This window comes from Desmodus rotundus, chromosome 7, assembly GCF_022682495.2.
Source record: "Desmodus rotundus isolate HL8 chromosome 7, HLdesRot8A.1, whole genome shotgun sequence".
In the NCBI taxonomy this organism is placed as follows: Eukaryota; Metazoa; Chordata; class Mammalia; order Chiroptera; family Phyllostomidae; genus Desmodus; species Desmodus rotundus.
In genome coordinates, this window is record NC_071393.1 from 116167959 (window position 1) to 116188300 (window position 20342).

General features: G+C 38.4%; 2 protein-coding genes across 6 annotated transcripts in view; one reads left to right on the plus strand and one right to left on the minus strand.

Annotated features, from left to right (window-relative positions):
* Positions 1–5294, minus strand: part of AREL1 (apoptosis resistant E3 ubiquitin protein ligase 1) — a 37638-nt gene extending 32344 nt beyond the window's left edge. The window contains exon 1 of one of the 3 annotated variants that reach the window (XM_045201376.3): positions 5170–5294. The gene's annotated coding sequence lies outside the window, so the exon portion shown is untranslated. Of the gene's footprint in view, positions 1–4694; positions 5038–5169 lie in introns of those variants that run through there. The other 2 variants (XM_024567743.3, XM_045201375.3) reach the window with 2 other exon arrangements.
* A 21-nt stretch (positions 5295–5315) lies between these two features.
* On the plus strand, positions 5316–19939 carry FCF1 (FCF1 rRNA-processing protein). Of its 3 annotated transcripts, XM_024568301.3 has the most exons (8): positions 5316–5436; positions 5733–5800; positions 6763–6834; positions 7409–7557; positions 11865–11937; positions 17253–17340; positions 18914–19008; positions 19728–19939. In XM_024568301.3, the coding sequence occupies exons 1-8, from the start codon at positions 5434–5436 to the stop codon at positions 19774–19776; spliced, it is 597 nt and encodes a 198-aa protein (XP_024424069.2). In that variant the 5' UTR covers positions 5316–5433; the 3' UTR covers positions 19777–19939. The 3 variants fall into 3 exon arrangements, with proteins under 3 accessions (XP_024424069.2, XP_053783931.1, XP_053783930.1); XM_053927956.1 differs by lacking the exon at positions 6763–6834; XM_053927955.2 differs by lacking the exon at positions 5316–5436 and having other exon boundaries at positions 5639–5800.
* The last annotated feature ends 403 nt before the right edge of the window (positions 19940–20342 follow it).

Consider the following 20342-nt stretch of genomic DNA (forward strand, 5'->3'; position numbering starts at 1 on the left):
TATACTTAAAAGCTAACCAGTTTTTTACCTCTACCACCATCCATTCCTTTTAATTCTACTCTCACTTTTTAAGGAAAATAAATTATTTATATAATCAGAAGGAAGAGCAGCCTTAAATGAGCATTCTATAGTTCTTTGTTTAAGACTCCAGGAAGGCTAAGTCAACTCGCCACAGAAATGGCGACCCAAAGGGCTCGGTTTAAAGAAGAGACAACACTTAAGGTATCCAAACAAAACTTCTGTTGGCCTAATAACCAATGTTACCAACACAAGGATGTGTTAATTTCTTCAAATGTGCATCAAGAACCACGGGCCAAGCACTATGTTGACCCTGGGGGTTCTAAAATGAGTAAGACAGTCCCTGACCCCCTAGAAACATACCGGCTAGTAAGAAGACAGACAAGAAAATGATGTGATAGCCCCATGTAGGAAAATCTATGAGATGAGCACACAGTGTTGGTAGAGCCCAGGAAGGGTCCCCCAATCAGGATCAGCTCTTGGCTTCTCAGAAAACCTCGTACCACGCTCCTGGGAGCAAAGACAACTCTCCCACTGAGTTAGCAGTGCTTTGGGAACCAAGGGGCACAAGGCGCTCCCTGTGCAGGATCGCTTATTCCCATGGTTAATAGCTCTCTCCGTTCAGCAAGAGATTCCTGGGTCACATACGTGGCACAGAAACAGCTCACTTTCTGGAAACCCCAACCTCGCTATCAAAAGTACACATGGTCTAAGTGCAATGTGGTATCCTGGATTGCATCCTGAGACAGAAAAGGGGTATCAGTGGAAAATCCAGAAAAAGTCTGTAGTTCAGTTAATAATATTGTACTAACGCTAATTTCTTAGATGTGACAAATGCACCGTGGGTACGTAAGACAACATCAGGGGAAGCTGGGCGAAAGGTTTACAGGAACTCTGTACCACCTTTACAACTCTTCTATAAATCTAAAATTATTCCAAAATAAAACAGCTTCAAAATATTACACATGGTTCCCCACTTTACATTCTCACTACCCCTCAGCATTCTGATGACGCCTTCCTAGTTACTGCCCCAATTCAAGTTCATGTTTGATTGAAATGTTTTTTTTAAATCCTTTTCAATTCCTTACTATGAACCATTTAGGCAGCCTGGCTGGATTTCCTTCTTTACCAAACCATGAAAAACTGTATCTCTGTTGGGAGGTTTTAATTATTTTCTTTTCCTAATAGCTTCACCACATACACCAGGGGGAATCTTTGGAGTTGAACTTTCCTTAGTGGACAAGAGAGGGGTTTAAATAACCTGGGTTGGATCTCTGGATAAAAACAAGCAGACACTGATGAAAACGTATGTTACATATTAGTAGATTACCTTTACCTGATGTCTGGCCAAAAAGGATAATGAGCAGAATATACAATGAACAGATGCTGACTATTAACATCTCAACACCAAGAAGCAAACTGCACTGAAATGAGGGCATCAGCTACGAGCTCTGAAAAGCAAATCCCTCAACTATTCAAGGTAAGAAAAATCCATATTAAAATCATATGGTACTGTTCAGTTCGAGCTACGTGACAAAACATACCTACCATGGCTATTCGGTTTCTTGTAAGTAAATGAATACCTCTTTCTATTAAACCATCATTTCAGCACAGGCTTCAAGAGTCCCACCAGGAACAACATAACACCGTATCAGGGCCTCAAGCACACACACAAACCACGGTAAGATAAACTATCTCAAAAGCTTGAACACTATAGAAAAGAGTATCAGTGAGGGATAAACATTCATGAACCCCCTCAAAGAAAAAGAAACCAAAGAAAGAGAACAAGTTTAAACCTAAGCTATTTGATGGCTAAAGTGACTTAAAAGGTAAAATGATATACTAGAATCCATTAAGGTCACACAATTTGATCTGTTATAGTATTAAAAAATATTATATAACAGTACTCTAACCCAGACCACTTTCAGAAAAATTAACAGAGTAAATCCTTTAAAATATTTTAATTTGCATATCTCTGTCAATCACCTACCATACTTTATCTGTTCACAAATCTTTCTCCATTCAGGCCTGGGCTCTTGAAGAGAAACCAGCACATTGCTTAGGGCAGAACGGGCCCTCAATAAATGCCTCCTAAAGGAATGAATACTCAGCAGCGATGTACCTCTGAAGCATCCTTACAAACCAATTCAATATGAATACCTTGGGTCCTGACTGGTGTAGCTCAGTGAGTTGGGCATCGTCCCACAAACTGAAAGGTCGCCATTTGGATTCCCAGTCAGGGCACATGCCTGGGCTGCGGGTCAGGTCCCCCGCTGGGGGCGTGCAAGAGGCAACCTATTAATGTTTTTCTCTTACATTGGTGTTTTTCTCCCTCTCTTTCTCCCTCGCTTCCCCTCTCACTAAAAATAAATAAATAAAATATTTTTAAAAAATCAATACCTTGGGAGCAAAGCACACTGTACACCATGCTACCACATCTAGGAGGCAATCAACTTAACTGAAAAATAATCAACAGCAACTAATGTTTTTTGAGAAAAAAAAAATAACCCTCAGGCCACATGAGATAAAAATATGTGTAAAAACCATAAATTAAAAATAGAGAAAATATCTGTGAATTAATTTTTTCCCCTTGATGGCCATAAAAAATGAAAAATCTCTAACTTTGTAACAAGGAATTACAAGATATTCTTTGTGGAATCTTTCACCATTCAGAATTTTACAAAGAAATTTGGTACCAACTTAAATGGGTAAGTTAGACCAATTTGTAAAGGGGATGAAGTCTGAGCCCAATTATGAGTTTAAACTGTCGGATGAATACCTTGAGCAATTTTTTCCATTCAAGACTGCAAAAAAATGCAAAACCACCCTCTTGACTGCTGAGAAGAGCTACCATATTTTTCAGACTATAAGACGCACCTTCCCCCCACCCCCAAATTTGGGAGGAAAACGGGGGTGTGTCAAGTTCTGTTTACATTTACATTGGTGAAATATTATGTTATTTATGTTATTAAATATTTTATCACATTTTTTGCTTCAAAAAATTTTTTTCCTATTTTCCTCCTCTAAAACCTAGGTGTGTCTTATGGTCCAAAAATATGATATACTCATTTATTTCTCACAAGTGTGCAATCAAAGTAATTACTTTCTGCTCCCACCCAACACAAAGCAACGAGACCTCCTCCTTCCATCACCATCAAAACATGCTATAGAGCATCTGAGTACTTGAATCTTAGACCTTAAGAATCTCAGATTGCAATAAAGTTACCATGCAACAAACACCTTTCTCTAAGAGTGTTCTCATCCCCCACGGCGTCCCTACACTAATCCAGCTCCCTATCAAGTATTAACAATCAAGGAAATCAGAAAATTCTCAGAATAGATATTACACACCACTTGGTTTGTTTTTTAAAAATTTATTACCGTTCATGGATTCCAAACTTCAGAGGACACATTACCAGGTGAGTGTTTTTGTAGTTTTCCAATGCCCGAATTTAAATGCCAGTGACTATTTAATTGTATGTGATTTTCCCTCTAAACCTATATATACTAATCATTCTCCAAATGTTTAAAAAAACAAACAACTGGTTATGTTCACTTAAAAAGCTTATTGCCTAATAACCCAGAAGATCTTATGTATCAAAAAAAGTGGTCACTGTCAGCTCTACCCATACATGGCGGTTTGGCTGACAAGCTGTTCTGAAAAGATTAGGAACTTCTGGTGACTGCAAGAGGCACATACAGTATCTGTAGATAGTTCAATAGTAAAACTACGTCAACATCAAAAATTCAGAGCCTACAAAGTCATACATGTGAACTGCAAAGTTATCTAAATGCACATACGTCTAAAAGAGAAAGAAGCAGGAGAACAAAAACTGTCTGAACTCAACTCAACATGAGTAATCATCCTTCAATTGGGCTTTTCAAGAACTGAAAACTTAATAAGGTTCTTCAGGCTATCAAAACATTCAAGTACCAAAATAGAGCAACTGTATTAAAATACAATCAACATAAAATTCCACCAACACTACATACTCCTTGTTGGAAGACACAATGAAAATAATAGAAAACACTTTAACAGGGTTTAGTTGTGGTGGGTGCACTATTCTCGGGACTTCACATTTTAACTCATTTAGCCCTAACGACGTCTCTATTTTACAGACGAAGAAACTGAGGCACAGACAGATTAACTCACCCAATGGTCATATAACTAGTAAGAAGCAGAGCGTGGATTTTAGCCCCATCAGCCAGACCCCAAAGTTCATGTTAACCAACATACTCTGTTTAATAGTAAGGGTCATGCAATGGTCAGCTTTTTTTAATTTTAACCTAAAAACCTTTTTGGATCTCAAACACTCAGATAGCTTTGTGCAGTAAGAAAAGTACAGGCTTTCTACTCAAACCAACCCCTGAGTAAGTCTGAGCCTCGGTTTCACCATATGTAAAATGAGGATACTTAAGTTATTCTGAAGGTCAAAGAACACAACTATAAAGTGTCAAGTACAGTATACAAAATACGGATACATTCACAGACACCTAGGGTGTCCACAGATGGACTTCAGAGTCCACGAGTCTCATAAACTGTGACAAATACTGTCTGTGTGCCTATTTAAAAAAGAATCGTCCCTGGCTTTCCACAAACTCTCAAGGGGGACGTGATCTCCAAAAGGTTAAGAATCACCGGAGTACATAACAGGTATTCAAAAAATGAAAGTTACCTTTCCCTTCTTGTTCTCCAAAACTCTCTCTTTTCCATTAAGGATGACACATCAAGGCTTCACAATAAATGTCAATTACTTCCCACCATTTTCCTGGCTTGGTAACTAGTAACATATACAAGATTATGGCCCCAATTTTCTACAGATAGTCTAAAGAAAACCCTCAAACGCTGCTTCATCCCCTCTCTTCACCGACAGGCATTCACGGTATTTACTCGGGAAGATTCTTGAGAACCGTCCACCCTGCTGCACGAAGTACGACGCCGGCTGGGAGACCCAAGTAGGAACCTGAGCCTCCGAGCTGCACGATAGAGACCTGATGCCCAGCGCTGTGTGGGATGAGGAGAATGTGTTTCCCCAAACTACTTGACAACCCAGAATTCCTCCCCTGTCCTCCCTCTCCCTGGACCTCTGGGGCAGCAAAGGTCCTTTGGACTCTGCCCCGAGCGGGAGTGGTGAAGGAGAGAAACGTTACCAGAGCTGGAGGCTGCAGCGCGGTGACGTCCCAGCTCTGCCGCCCAGAGAGGCGGCAGCAACGCACGGCAAAAGACCTTGCCCTCGACCCTCCCGACGGGAGATCCAACTACAGTTCTCCTCCAGGGCTGGGAACCGGCTCGGGGCTTTTAAGTTTCCCAAAGCGACTTCCGCTTCCGGGCTATCCTTTTCCGGAAGTAGCATTGGATGACGCAAAAGTGTCGCGCAATGGTAATTCCGGAAGAAACAAGAGTGCGGCGTGATCATGGTGAGAGAGGGGGTTTGGAGAAGAGACTTTGTCAAACTATATTTTGGGCGAAAATTCAGAGAGTCAGCCCCTGGCCAGATTTCCTCCACACTTCCTTATTTTCATTCTAATCTTAATTCTTAAAGTGCTTCAAGCGGGGCCTGTTATGCTCTAGCTAGGAGCCATAGGGCTGGGTTAGGGCAGAAAGAGCTGGGTTTTTGAAGGGAGAAGGGAAAGGAGTGGACAGAAGAAAAGGAGGAACTCAAGAACATGGGGTGTATTTTCTACTCTTTTAACTTTAAACTTTCTATTTCCAGGGGAAGCAAAAGAAAACAAGGAAATACGCGACCATGAAGCGAATGCTTAGTCTGAGAGATCAGAGGCTGTGAGTGTCTGGAATCAGCTGAGCTCATAGACTGCCCAGAGTGCAGAAGTCACGAGGGGATAAGTAGCAAAACTTTTGTTGTTGTTTTGTATCCACTTTTAATATTATTGTGTCTTCGATCTACATAGCATGAGCTAGTCAGGCGTATAACATCCTCATAGCTACTGAGTTGAGTACACTGGTGAATGGGATGGGAAAGACAGAATGGGAAACGTCTAGATGTCTTCATTTTGTAAATCTCATAATGGAAGAAGAGAGTAGAATGATATTTCCTATTGTAAGAAGGACTTAAAAGGCTCCCTGCTTCGGTGAAGAATAGGCAAAGTTATTAAATAAGGACTGACCTTCATTGTGTTTAAGAGCCTGAGTACAATGGAATGGTCGTCAGCGGCTTCACAGTTACTGGATTGTATTTACAGCCTTTAGTATGTGTTTTATTTGTAGTATTTAGGAAATTTTCCCATTGAAAATATTTCATTTCTAGTTAAAGGTTAAATATTGTGTGTATATATATTGTTATATATTAACCCTTTATAAAAGGTGTGTGGAGGTTCCTCCCCCCTCCCTACTGTTGAAGCGTCTGAGTCTTCAGAAGATAAATGTCAGCGTTTTTACCCACTGCTTGGAAGTGGATTTTGGTCCTTGATGAGAGCTTCTGACTAAGAAAGAAATGATAGTATAACTAACATATATTTATCCATTAATAATTTTTGAGTTATTAGTGGAGATTTTTTATTTAATTATGTCTAGTGAATTAATTATGTTAATTTAAGGCTACTTCCCACAATTACTTGTGGCCAAAAATATATTTATGTTAATATAAAAAAGCATGCTTATATTAATGTAAAGTAGTTACAAAATAAGATTTCCTCTGAAGACAAGAAACTTTGAATTTTGAATGAAATTGTAACAGCTATTGTTTTTTCTTATCGTCTGCATTTAATTTACTTTTTTTTTCCTAGTAAAGAAAAGGATAGATTAAAACCTAAAAAGAAAGAAAAGAAAGATCCTAGTGCACTCAAGGAAAGAGAAGTGTGAGTAATCAACATTTTCAAGTTTTCCTTTAAAACATGCTAAAGCCATAAACCTCTTAGAAATCTAGGCTTTCCTGACTGATTTGCCCAGTCACTTGTAAGTACACAACCATGCAAACAAAAGTGGTATTAACGAGCATATACCAACTAGAGTGGTCCAAAGGCTTTTGGATTTCATGGCAGTAAAATTCATTCCCTAAAATGAATTTATTTGAGCCAAACTAATTACATATGCCAGAAAGCAAGGTCTCAAATGCTCTTAATTGCCATTGTTTAACACACAGGCATTTCAGAAAAGAGAAAATGTATCATCAGAAAAATAGTAAGGCTGTACTATCTTCAGAATAAAGGTTACTCCTTTTCAATAAACACACTTAACTTTATGAAGCTTCTTCAGATTTTTCTTATTTTTCTCATTTTGCCCTAAAGTGGTGACGGATAAATCACAGGATTTATTTCCAAGAACAAAAAGGAGTTTAATCTATAGCAAACTGTTCCAAGTAGGAACTTATTTTTGTTGATACCGAAGTATCAATGTACATATTACTTTATGTTTTGTTTCTTTTTCTTTCAGCCCCCAATACTCTTCCTGCTTATTCTTCCAATATAACACACAGCTGGGCCCACCTTACCACATCCTGGTTGATACCAACTTTATCAACTTTTCCATCAAGGCTAAACTGGACTTGGTGCAGTCAATGATGGACTGTCTCTATGCCAAGTGTGAGTGTCATACTTTCACATTTCTGTGACGTTTGTACGGAAATAATCGCATTTATCCAAATACGTGAAAAGAGGGGAATGGGGTTCTGGTTAACTTTGATGCTGGGCATTTAATGTGCTCACCATAGCAATGAACATTTTCAGTGAATTGAAATACAATGCAAACTTGACTGGGAATAATTAAACTTTCACAATTCAGAAAATATTTAGTGTTCTTGGGTCATTATTGGCATCAATTTTGAACATAGGGAAATTTTCTTTAGGATAAATAAAATTTTATTATATTTCTCAGTGTATATATTCTTTTACATTGTGGAGGAAGCTTTTTGTCATTTACCATCACAGAACCAGAAGTGATGATGGTCACTGATTGCTAGTTTATTCAATTTGGTATTTCTTTGTACCACAAAGGATCTGGGTAGTTTATTTACACCTAGTTATGCAGTTTACCATTAATACCCCTTATGTATTTGGATGTCCCTTCCTTCAAATGATCTTCCCTCACTTTCATGAGCAGGAATAAGAAAATTTAGGCCAAGTACAGGGAATAACTTCCTAATAGTGAGATCTGTTGCATTTTGTGGTGGGTTTATATTTATAATATTGGGTAGGCCAAAAAGTTCATAGGTTTTTTTCTCTATGATGACTCTGGTAAAGCTTAATTGTCTTTAAATTCATTGGAAACACTTTTGTTAGATTGTATTATGACAGCTGAAGATTTGTGCAGGGTGTGGAGAAGGTGCTGTGACTGACTGAACTTGTCAAAAGTGGTTTGCGAAGTTTCCTGCTGGAGATTTCTCCCTAGACGGTGCTCCACGGTTGGGTAGGCCAGTTGAAGTTGATAGTGATAAAATTAAGACATTAACTGAGGACAGTCAATGCTCTATCACATGGGTGATAGCTGACATCATCAAAATGTCCAAATCAATAAAGTTATTGGTGAAAATGGAAAATACATCTTTTATTTTACAGAAAAAAATTAAACACACTTTTTGGCCAACCCAATGTTTTGCAGGCATCTAGTTAAAGATACAAATGAAAATTAAACTTATACTTTGTTATAAAGAATAAATTATAATCAGAAGAAAAATTTTGCACCTCCTTTAATATTTAAAAGATACTATATTATGAACATTATAGAGTGATGGTAATATAAATGTTGATTGATTAAAACTAGCAGGATGGTGTAAGAGTATGATAGGTAAGAGAGCTCAATTCTTTAAATGCATAAAATTAATGAATAGAAAGAGTGACTGCATAAGGTTGTTACATTAACATACGAAGGTAACCTCCAAGTGAGTGAAATATTGTAGTTATCTTTTAAGGATCAGAATCGGTGGTATGGGAAAGTTTCAGAGGATTGTTACTTGTTCATATAGACCTTTCTGTAGTTCTTTTTAAAGCCATGTACGTGTAATACTTTCAATTTTTAAAAAATCTCTTAGGAATAATAAAGCTTAGTCTGAAGCTGGAGCACTGTCGTGCCTGTAGAAGTGGACTGGGGAGGCCCTGTATGAGGAAAGACAGTGAACTTGGTGGATGTATCGTATTCCCATGGTGTTTCTCATAGTTGTCTCAGCTGCATCTCCAGCTTCTCAGGAATGCCGTGACCTACTTATAAATGAGATGGATCGAGGGTTCAAACGTGGCCCTTTGGCGGTGAATTGTTTCCTGGACACCATAGCTCCACTCTTATTGCCTAGATGATGATTGTCTACGATAGCTTTAGCCCTATAGTTAGGCTTTCCCTAGATATGGATACTTGTAGAGTACAGCTATAATGCCTTTTCTGAAAACAAGCTTATTAAGGAGAATACCACTTTCTGCAGTCTCTTGTGTAACAAACATAATACCTGGAAGTAAAGGCTAAAGAAACATCTTAAGTGCAAACTCAGTTACTTAGGAGATTAACTTAATTGTTTTATTCTCTGCTTACTTAATTTTTCTTCACTTGCGCCTATTCCTGAAGGAAGGCCTTTATCTTCTTGCCTTTAAGATGCCCCATGGACCTTTTCATAGGTCCCGGTATATTCCATTTCCATGAGATATTCCAACAATGAGAAATAGTTAGCTTCCCATCAGCTTTCTTTCCTACCCGTGAATGCTCTTCTCTGTTACTTTGTGTTTCTTCATAATGATCTTCCTGGGCCTACTTCCCTGCCCAGATGCAAGCCCTTGCTTGTTTCACAGCTACATGGCCCTGAAATTGATCTTCTCAAGGCCTCTATTGCTCTCTGATTCCATGATGATCTGATCTTACTGACTTTATACCTTTATTTTACAACTGCTCTTTCTTCTGGGCATTATTCCTTAATTTAAAATTTCTTAACTCTTGTCTGCTTTCAAAAGTATTGATGTACTTGAAAACACAGCATAAAAAATAATGGAAGTTCCCTATAATAATGCCTTACCTCAGAGAGGGACAATTTAAAAAAATTCATATACAGTCTCTCTAGGGTGGAAGTTAGTTTTGTTTCTTTTATTAATAAAAATGGATCACACATTAATTACTACTTACGTTTGTGCTTTTTTTTAAACTGCGTTGAGATGTACTTCACATAGTATACAATACACCCATTTAAAGTATACAATTCTATGGTTTTTAGTGTATTCATAGTTGACCTTTAAAACATTTTCACTAATCCAGAAAAATGTGTGAACCCCTTAGCCATCAGCCTTCAACTCTTCCCTTTCCCGCCATCCCTGGCAGCCATGAATTTGCTTTCTCTGTGTATAGATTTGCCTATTCTGGACATTTCATTAATATGGGATCAAAATATTTGGTCCTCTTTCACTTAGCATAGCATTTTCAAAGTCATCTATGGTAAAGGCTATATCAATTCTTTTTATTACCAAATAATATTCTGTTGCAGGGATAGATCACATTTATTCATTTCTGCTTGCTATTTATATTGAAAAACTGTATCACGAATGTTTTTCTGTGACAGTATTTGCAGATGTACCTCATTCCTTTTAAAGTTACATAGTTTTCTACTTTTTATAATTTTATTTATTTTTAGAGGGGAAGGAAGGAGAAAGAGGAGAGAAACATCAATGTGTAGTTGCCTCTCATGCACCCACTACTGGGGACCTGGCCTGCATCCCAGGCATGTGCCCTGACTGGGAATCGAACTGGCAACCCTTTGGTTCACAGGCCGGCACTCAATCCACTGAGCCACCAGCCAGGGCCTATTGTTTATCATTTAAAAAAAAAACCAATATTTTGTTAGACATTTGGAGGCCCTGTGATAAACAAGCCTGTAGTGAATTTGTGAATATATCTGTTAGAGTGAAATATTTCTTTAAGATACATTTTCTAGAGCTATACTGCAATATCAGGGGGTACGTATATATTTTTATTTTAATAGGTATTGCAAAATTGCCCTCAAATAGTTGTGTGGTTTTTATATACTTACTAACTTTGTGTGAAAATACCTGTTTCCTTAATATTGGGTATTTTCGTCTGTTGAATCTTTGCCACTCTAACAGATAGAAAATAAAATCTTGTTTCAAGTAATATCTCCTTATAATAAGATTGAGCCCCTTTATGCTCCCTGGCCATTTGTATGTCTTCTTCTCTGAACTGAAATGTGACGTGGTGGTTAAGAAGCCAGTCTGCACTCTGACAGTCCCGGTTCAACTCTCATCTTCACCCTTTGCTGTCTGGGTACTTCTTTGTGCCTCAGGTTCCGCGTCTATAAAATGGGGATGATGATAATAATAACAGCATTACCTGGTGAGAATTGTTCTAGAGATTAAACGAGATAATCCTTGTAAAGTGCTTAGCATAATGTCTGGAAAACAGCACATAATGCTGAGCTATTATAAGCTTGTAATATACTAAGGAAATTAGCCCTTTGAGAAATGTGTAGAAATATATTTCCCAATTTTATTTTTATTTTACTTTAGTATGTCTTTTAGTTTGATGGTTGTCAAAGAGAAGTTTTATACTTTTTTGTGATCGGATTTACTTTTTTTTTTTTTTGGTTAATTTTAGGTTCCTTTTTGGTTCACATTTAAATTTTTTTTCATCTAGAATTGATATTAATATATAAAACAATGACAGGGATCCAGCTTATACTTTTTTCCTCCAGATGTGTTTATGACAGATACGTTACGGAATCTGTGGTGTGGGGTTGGAACAGTTCACTAGTTTCTTTATAAAGAGGGATTTTGTTCTCCTGCAGTTCTTACCGTTCATTTCACTGTACTTATTCTGCTTCATCCAGAGCAGGATGTAATTCAGAGAGAGTAAAATCAGTTTCTTCACGAGTTCTTTTACTAACGTAGTTTTTTTTTCCTGGCAGGTATACCTTGTATAACGGACTGTGTAATGGCTGAAATTGAGAAACTGGGGCAGAAGTATCGAGTGGCTCTAAGGTAGGAAGGAGCTGGCCAGTCTAGATTTGTTCTAGATCGGTGTACTGAAGGTTCCTTTGACTGTTCTCCATCTGTTTGCTGTCCAAAGATTTCTTGGCTGATTAGAGTAAATAAAAATAGAAAACTAGTTAACTATAGTCAAGAACATAGACAATTGAAGTTTAGAGATTTTTAAGCTTCGGCATTTTTTAAATTAAATTTACTGGTGAATGACATTGTATGTTTCAGGTGTACAACTTTATAACACACCTGTGTACTCCATTGTGTGCTCACTGCCCAGAGTCTAGTGTTCCGTCACAGTGTATTTGACGCCTTTTCCTGTCTCCATCCTCCGTGAGCCCCCTTCTCCTCTGGTAACCACCACACTGTTGTGTGTGTCTGTTTTGTTCATTCATTTGTGGCTTTTTCTTTTATATCCCACATATGAGTGAAATCAGATGGTTTTATCCTTTTTTGTCTTGTTTTGCTTAGCACGATACTCTCAAGATCTATTATTAATGTTTTTGCAAAAGGCAATATTTCACCTTTTTTATGGCTGAGTATTCCGTTATATATGTACGTAATGCCCATATCTTCTTTATCTAACCATAAGTTGAAGAACACTTAGGATGTTTCTTTTTTCTTTTTTCAAGTTTTCAGTTGAGTTTAATAGGTTGTTTCTATGTCTTGGCTATTGTGAATAATGTAAGCTGAAGGTTTTTGAACTAAGTTACTTGGTCATATTGGTCTTTTGGGCCACCTTTTATGTTCCTCTAGATTCTCAATTAGAAATTGTCTTTCTATTAGTTTATCTAGACATCTCCATCAGAATCTCACAGTTTAAGAATTCATATTCTAAGTTTTGAGGTTACTCTAGCAAGTACCCTCGAGTTTAGAGTAGCAGTTCCCCGAGTATGGTCCTCTATCCCTAGAAGTCTCAGAGACCTTTGCAGGGAGCTGGGAAACTTTTCGTAATAATACCAAGACATCGCCTTTGTCAGTGTGCTGACATTTGTACTGACGGCAGAAATGCTGGTTCGGTGCCTTAGAACAAATCAAGGCAATGGGCCCAAACAATGCTAGTAGTCTTCGTATTTTTCACTGCCACCCACTGGCAGTTTAAAAAAAAAGCCAGAGTCATTTAAGAATGTACTCCATGAATCCTGGCTGGTGTGGCTCAGTGGTCGAGTGCCCACCTGCAAATCAAAGGGTCACCGGATGGATTTCCGGTCAGGGTACATGCCCGGGTTGCGGGCCAGGTCCCCAGTAGGGAACACGCAAGAGGCAACCACACATTGTTTCCCTCTCTTTCTCCCTCTCTTCCCCTCTCTAAAAATAAAGAAATAAAATCTTTTTTTTTTTTAAAGAATGCTCTTGACGAAACAGTGAAATTTGTCCAGTTTATTAACTCTCAATCCTGGAGAACACGTCAGTGTTCTTTGTCATAACGTGAAGCACACCCAGGGCGCTTCTGCTGATAACACAGGGTGAAGGTCATCTCAGCGAAAAGCATTTGTGTGCTTGTTTGAGTGGTGGCCTGAACCAGCTGCTTTTTCATGGACTATAGTTTTTATTTGAAGAACAACAGACAAACACCGATTTTTCAGACTTTGGTATTTAGCAAATACTTTCTCAAAAATGCAGTGAACCTGTCACTCAAAGAAAACAACTTACTGTATTAGTTATCAATGATAAAATTCAAGTTTTCAAGTGAAAACTAGAGTTTTGGAAAAGCATGAGCTTATCACCTTCCCAATATTAAAGACCTTTCTGTTGAGACCAGTAAAGATATTGAGTATGAGTATTTTGATATTGTATAATGTAATGAAATGTGTCACTATTTGGAAGATCTGTGTAACTCAGTGAATCACTATTTCCACATGCTCCATATGAGATGTTACAAAATCGGCCATGGGTAAAAGACCCAGTCAAAGTGCGAGGTATACCTGTGGACGTGTGTGTGTGTGTGTGTGTGTGACCTTTATAGAGGTGTAATTTACATACTGTAAAATTCACCAAGTTTAATTGTGTCATTTGATGGCTCTGGCAAATGTATACAGTCATGGAACCATCGTCATAGGCGTGAAATAGAACAGTCCATCACACCAGCAATGTGATTCCATTTATATGAAGTTCTAGAAAAGGCAAAACTGTAGTAATAGAATACAGACCAGTGGTTACCTGCAGCTGAGGATCTCACTTCTTTCACAAAAACCAATTCCAGGTAGATTAAGTGTGTAAACTTTTACAGAAAATATAGAGAATACCTTAGTGATTTTAGAGTGGGCAGGGATTTGTTAAGAAGTACAAACCATAACGGAAACTAATCAGTTTGATTCTATTGAAATTGAATACTTCTCTATAACAAAAGACACCATAAACAAAGTGAAAAGATAAGCCACAGATGTTAGTAACAATTATAATCAACAAAGGGTTTATTTTTAAAATATATTTAAAAGCTACAGACCTATAAGACAAAGATAGAATCCTTAAAATCACAATGAAATATCATTTCATACCGAAAAGATTGGCAAGAATTAAACTATGCTTGACAATACCAAAAATAGTTGAGGCTGTGAAGCAATGGGAATTCTCATACTCGGTTGCTAAGGATATAAACTGGACGGTCATTTTGGAGAGCAATTCGGTAATACCTGATAGAAACAAGGTAGTCCATACCCTTATAGCACTGTGTCTTCCAACCTGGGATCACAACCTGGAGGTTACAAAGTCTATATAATGGTTCACAGCAAGTGCTTTTTAATGAAATACAGACTAAACTAAACATAAAACCCCAGCATGCATTGTAGCACAGGTTGAGTCCTGTATCACAGAATTTTTTTTTACTTTTATATGTGTGTGTATATATGTGCTTACTGTGTGGTAGGTAAAATGTGTTTCATACTGTAGGTCTGGTAAAAAAAAAAAAAAAAAAAAAAAGGCAGGGGAGGATGGCTGCCATAGAGAAGCTCACATATATTTATTGGAGACAAGCATTGGAATTTTTTTACATGTATAGTAGCAAAAACTGGCAGGCAGCTAAAAGATCTATTAAGATAATGAATAAATTGTGGAATGTTTATGAATTAAATACTATGCAGGAGTAAAAATGAATGAAGTAGAGTTATATGTCAATATGGATAAACCACAAAGACAATGTAAAAAAGAAAGCAAGCACATACGTAGAGCATATCATTTATCTATAGTTTAAAAACATGCAAACTTGGCCCTGGCTGGGTAGCTCAGCTGTTTAGAACATCATCCTGATACACCAAGTTCAATCCCCGATCAAGGCACATACAAGAATCAACCAATGAATGCATAAATAAGTGGAACAACAAATCTCTTTCTCACTCTCTCAAATCAATAGATTGTTTTTAAAATGTTTAATGCAAACTCCATTGTTTACAGACACATACATATGTAATCTTACATACACAGTAAAATCTGTGTGGGACTGATAAATACTTGTAGAGAGGTAAAAAGAGACTAGGAATGGAGAGGGGGCTTCTTTTTATCTGTAATGTTTAACTAGATGGTGGGTACAGTTCATTCCTTATGCTTTTTACATACTTGAAATACTTTGAATAAAAAAAGGATAAAGAGGCAATTATTTAAAAAATAATTTAAAAATAAACAATGGAAGGGGAGAAAAGAGAAGCAATAAGTGGAAGCACCAAGTTTGGCTATGAAGAAAAGCAGAGACGTGGGATGTTAACTGGAGGGGCTGGTATAAGTAAAAAGGATTTTTTTTTTTCTTTTTTAAGATGGATGAAGTACCATGTTGATATGTTTCTGGGAAAGATCAGTGGGAAGGAAGAGATCAGTGATTTCAGCAGTAAAGGGAGAACTAGAGCAAAAGCCTAGACTATTGCCTACCTCATCTCTCAGCAGCCAGCCAGTCTCCCTCTCTTCCAGTGTGTCCTGTTTAGTCTTCCTAAGACAAAGCTTTGCCTGTGACCCTCTATCCTGGAGAAGGCTTGAATGATTCCCCATCAGCTGTGTCCTGGAGCTCCCACGCCTCAGCCCGGCATTGGAGACTCCTCTTCCCAGTCTATCCTCTACCTGCCTTTCCAGCCCTGTCTCACTTTGCTCTGCGTGAACACCTTCTCTCTCTTCCCTGAACACACCCAGACCATTTTACAGATGGCTGGCGCCCCATTTGGAATGTGCCTGCCTCCACTTTGCTTGGAACATTCCTTTATCTTCATTTTATTTTTATCTCCATGTAATTTTTTTCAGATTTACCCAGCCCACATTGACCTAGCTCTGAACTGCTGCGATGTGGAATACTTTTGCTGCACGTGGTACCTGTGTGCTGCCTTGTATTTCTATTCATTTCGTGACTCGTCGTCATTGTGTAGTAGAGCACGGACCTGGGACCACAGGCCTGGGTTTTCTATTTCAGACTTGTGTGAAAATAAGACCTGTTTGATTTGATAACGGCCAACAGTATGGACATATACTTCCAGGGTGGGGCAAAAATAGGTTTACAGTTGTGAGTGTGCAAAACAGAGTTTATTCTTGTATCATTGTTCGTTATTGTATTATTTTCCATACAAATAACTGTAAACCTACTTCTGCCACACCCTGTAAAATAAAAAATAAAATTCCCCCTCCATACTCACACTTTGTCCATTCTCTTAGCCTAAGATTGACAATTGAAAACGATTCGTATATAGTTAATATGTATTTCTCCAGGCAAATGCAAATCTAGAGAATCAGAGAAAAGAATTGTATTTTCTTAATTGAATGATAGATCCAGTGGCCTATTTTGTTTATTAAACAGTTTATTATAGGTCCTTCCACATTGATACCTACAACCCTGCCTCATTTTTTTGATAGGATAGGAGCACCAAAATGTATTTAACTTTTCCCTTGTTGATGGATATTCGTATTATTTCCAGTTTTTCACTGTTATCAGCTTTGCTGCAGTGGCCATCCTTGTGCCTGTATTCTTGTACATGTGTAAGAAAACTTCCTAAAAATGAATTGGTTGGGTTAAAATTGATTTGGCTTTAAATCCCGGATTTTCCAGCTGGGTTACTTTAAACAAATTACTTCATCTCTGAATCTGCTACCTCGTCTGTAAAATGGAAGTATACTGATTCAGAGTTTTATGAACATTACATGACCAAAGACACACCAGCTGTCAGTGAGGAAGTTTTAATTCCCTTTTTATAAGTTGTCTTTCCAATTAGGTGGTCCGCTTCATGAGAAGCAGGGTGCCTTAAAATCTACACGTAGATTGTGTTACTCTTACTTCACTGAATGAGTCTGAGAAAGTCATCCGATTGCCAGAATGTTTTCCTTAACCCACTTCTGTAACCCTCCAGGATCGCCAAGGACCCCAGGTTTGAACGGTTACCATGCACACACAAAGGGACCTATGCGGATGACTGTTTAGTGCAGAGAGTAACTCAGGTATTGTTTACTTTGTGCTTTTAAAAAAGAAAAGGTAAGCTATTGTCTCCTGACTGTTTATGGTCAGAAAAGGATCTAGGAACATAAATGGTAAAAAAAAAAATTACATACAATCCCTTTATAGGAAGCGTAGATGTCCTCATTTACTTGAGAACGTGGACTGGAAAAGTATACTGTTATCTGTAATGGAAAGATCATGGGGTGGGGAGGAGACATGGGTTTCAAATATCAGCACCTGCATTTGCTAGGTGTGTGATTTGGGGCACTTACTGATTCCTGACTCTGTAACTCTTCTCTACAAAATGGTTAAATTGAGTGAGTGTGGACAACAATACAGTTGACCCTTGAACAACAACAGGGTTAGGGGCTCTGACCCCTGCACAGTCAAAAATCTGTGTTACCTCCTTTGATTCCCCCAAAACTTAAGTTGTCCCTTGGTATCCATGGGGGATTGGTTCCAGGACCCCCTGTGGATACCAAACTCTGTGGGTGCTCAGGTCCCCTGTGTAAAAAATGGTGTGGATCAATGCATACGGTCTGCTCTCCACTTCTGCAAACTCCCAACCACAGAACAAAAACAGTACAGGTATTTGTTTAAAAAATCCACATACAAGTGGACCCAAGCAGTTGAAACCCGTGTTGTTCGAGGGTCAGCTTACATCAGATTGCACCTCCCTGTGAATCTAAACTACACTTCTATTTCCACTTACTTCCCCATGAGGAAATTGTGTACCTCTCTACCATGCCTAACCCAGAGGTATTTCTCAGCTACATCTAAGTCTCCCAGATGCATTCTCACAGGGACCCTGGAATCAGTGGGCTTTTGCTTTCTTGTCAAGCACTACAAGAACATCTGCTACCGGTTGCCTATAAGAGCCTCTCTCTGCTGAGGATCATCATCTTCCCTGGGTGACCCCATTGTCAGCCCTTTAGCAACTCCATCTCATGGGCGTGGCCAGTATTTCCCCTTGTTCCCTACAGCACAGCCTACAGCTCTTTATAAAACTCAACAGGAGATTTGGTATGATGGGAATAAAGTACAACACACGTTAGCTCCCAGCTGGCAGCTACATGTTACTTCTTTCAGAGTTGCTAGGCTCAGACTTGGCCTGGAAATCCTATTCTGGCTTCACTGCCAAAAAGGTAGCCTGCCTCCACCCCGGGAGGCCTCAGTATCCTTGCAATCCTGGGAAAGGCAAAGGCTGTGCCCTCCAACCTAAGGCACTCACTGTGCCTTTGCCCGGAGTCCCTCTGGGCATTTTCCCAAAAGTAAGGAGTTGTCTACCTCAGATGTGAAAGTCCCTTCCACTTATGAGACAAAAAATGGTGTGCAGCTTTTAGCTTTTCTATCTTCCCCCCACTCAAGATTCTTAGAGCTACATTCAGTTCAGGCAACTTATTAATATGTTTTATAAATGTGACCTCCTAGATCATAGTACCTACTCAACAAATTACTATAACCTTGCCTTTGCTATTTACTGTGAAAATGAATTAATTCTTCACACTGGCCAGTGGTTGTGCCATTATAGTATCACTAAGTAGACTCAATAAATTCTGTGTGTGTTTCATATAGCACAAGTGTTACATTGTGGCCACAGTTGACCGGGACCTTAAACGAAGAATCAGGAAGATCCCTGGAGTTCCCATCATGTACATTTCTAATCATAGGTGAGAACTTCCTCTTGGGGAAGTGCTTCAAAGTACATAGTTGATACCAATTAAAAAATGAGGTCAGGTTATAGAAGAGTTTAAAAGAGATTTGTTGCATCAAATGTTTATATAGTTGTAGTTGAAGAAATAAGACAAAAGAACAAAGGCAAAAGATAAAGCCAGGATTTAGGAACGAGACAGCAATTCCCGTTGTTACAATACGATTACCAGAAGAAAGAGAGCAACGTGTTGCTTTAAACATAAAGCAGTAATTCAAATCAAGCTAATCTTTTTTGGCTAGAAATATTCCTTTTAAAGCCTCGTGCATGTGATTACCACCCCTCTGGGAAACTAAAAGCTTATTTAAAAAAAACAAAACCAAAAAACTGCTCTTTATCCTTCTTGGATGTTTCTGTATCAGTCTTCAAACTATTACTGTCCAGCCTTTCAGCCCGAGGAGAACACAGTACAGAGGGAATAACACAGGCTAAGGAGTCGGGCTTGCCTGGGCTCGGTGCCTGGCTTCCCCAGTTGTACCCTTCTGACTTTGAAGAATAAAGAAATTGTATTAAAGTCAGCATTCTGCTTCATGTCACTCATTATGGTAGCCCTTAAAATATTCCCACTGACAAAGGACTCAGAGTGAGGATGAGAGTATTGCAGTCAGTAAAGGATGGCTGTTTAGGTGGGTACTGGACCCACCTTCCTTACCAGTGTTAATTTTTTGTCCTAATCAGATACAACATTGAGCGGATGCCAGATGATTATGGAGCCCCTCGGTTCTAATGCTTAAAGGATGAAGTTCCTCTGCTTTCCTTCAACTGACTTCCCCTGTTGCCGGTTTATTAAACATGCTACAGAATGAATTGTTACTGCTCCACTCACCCCTTTGCTCTGTAATGAGCTAAGTATGGTTAAATACACTCACTTTTTGATGTTGCTTTGAAAATGGTATTTTCTGTCATTTTAATATTTGTTACATGTTTTTATAAATCAGATGACTGCTCACAGCTTTGATGGTTGTTATTTTATGTTGATTCACTCAGCAATATTTATTAAGGTCATACCCGGTATGTCATAAGATATGATCCTGCCCTCAAGGTACCCGTGTTACAGCGGGAAAGAGAAACATGTAGATGAAAAAGTACAGGTAAGTCCTGGTGCTAGGATAAAAGTATGAGGGAATAGACTCATGAGAGGAAAGAATTTCTTTTTACTTGGTTGGGATAGGGAAGGAGGAAAGGCTCGAGGTAGTAATGTTTGAATTAATCTTTAAAAATAAATAGAAATAAATAGGTGCTTGCCCAGTAACTGATGTAAAGAAAATGAGGCACAGGAAACATGAACAAAAG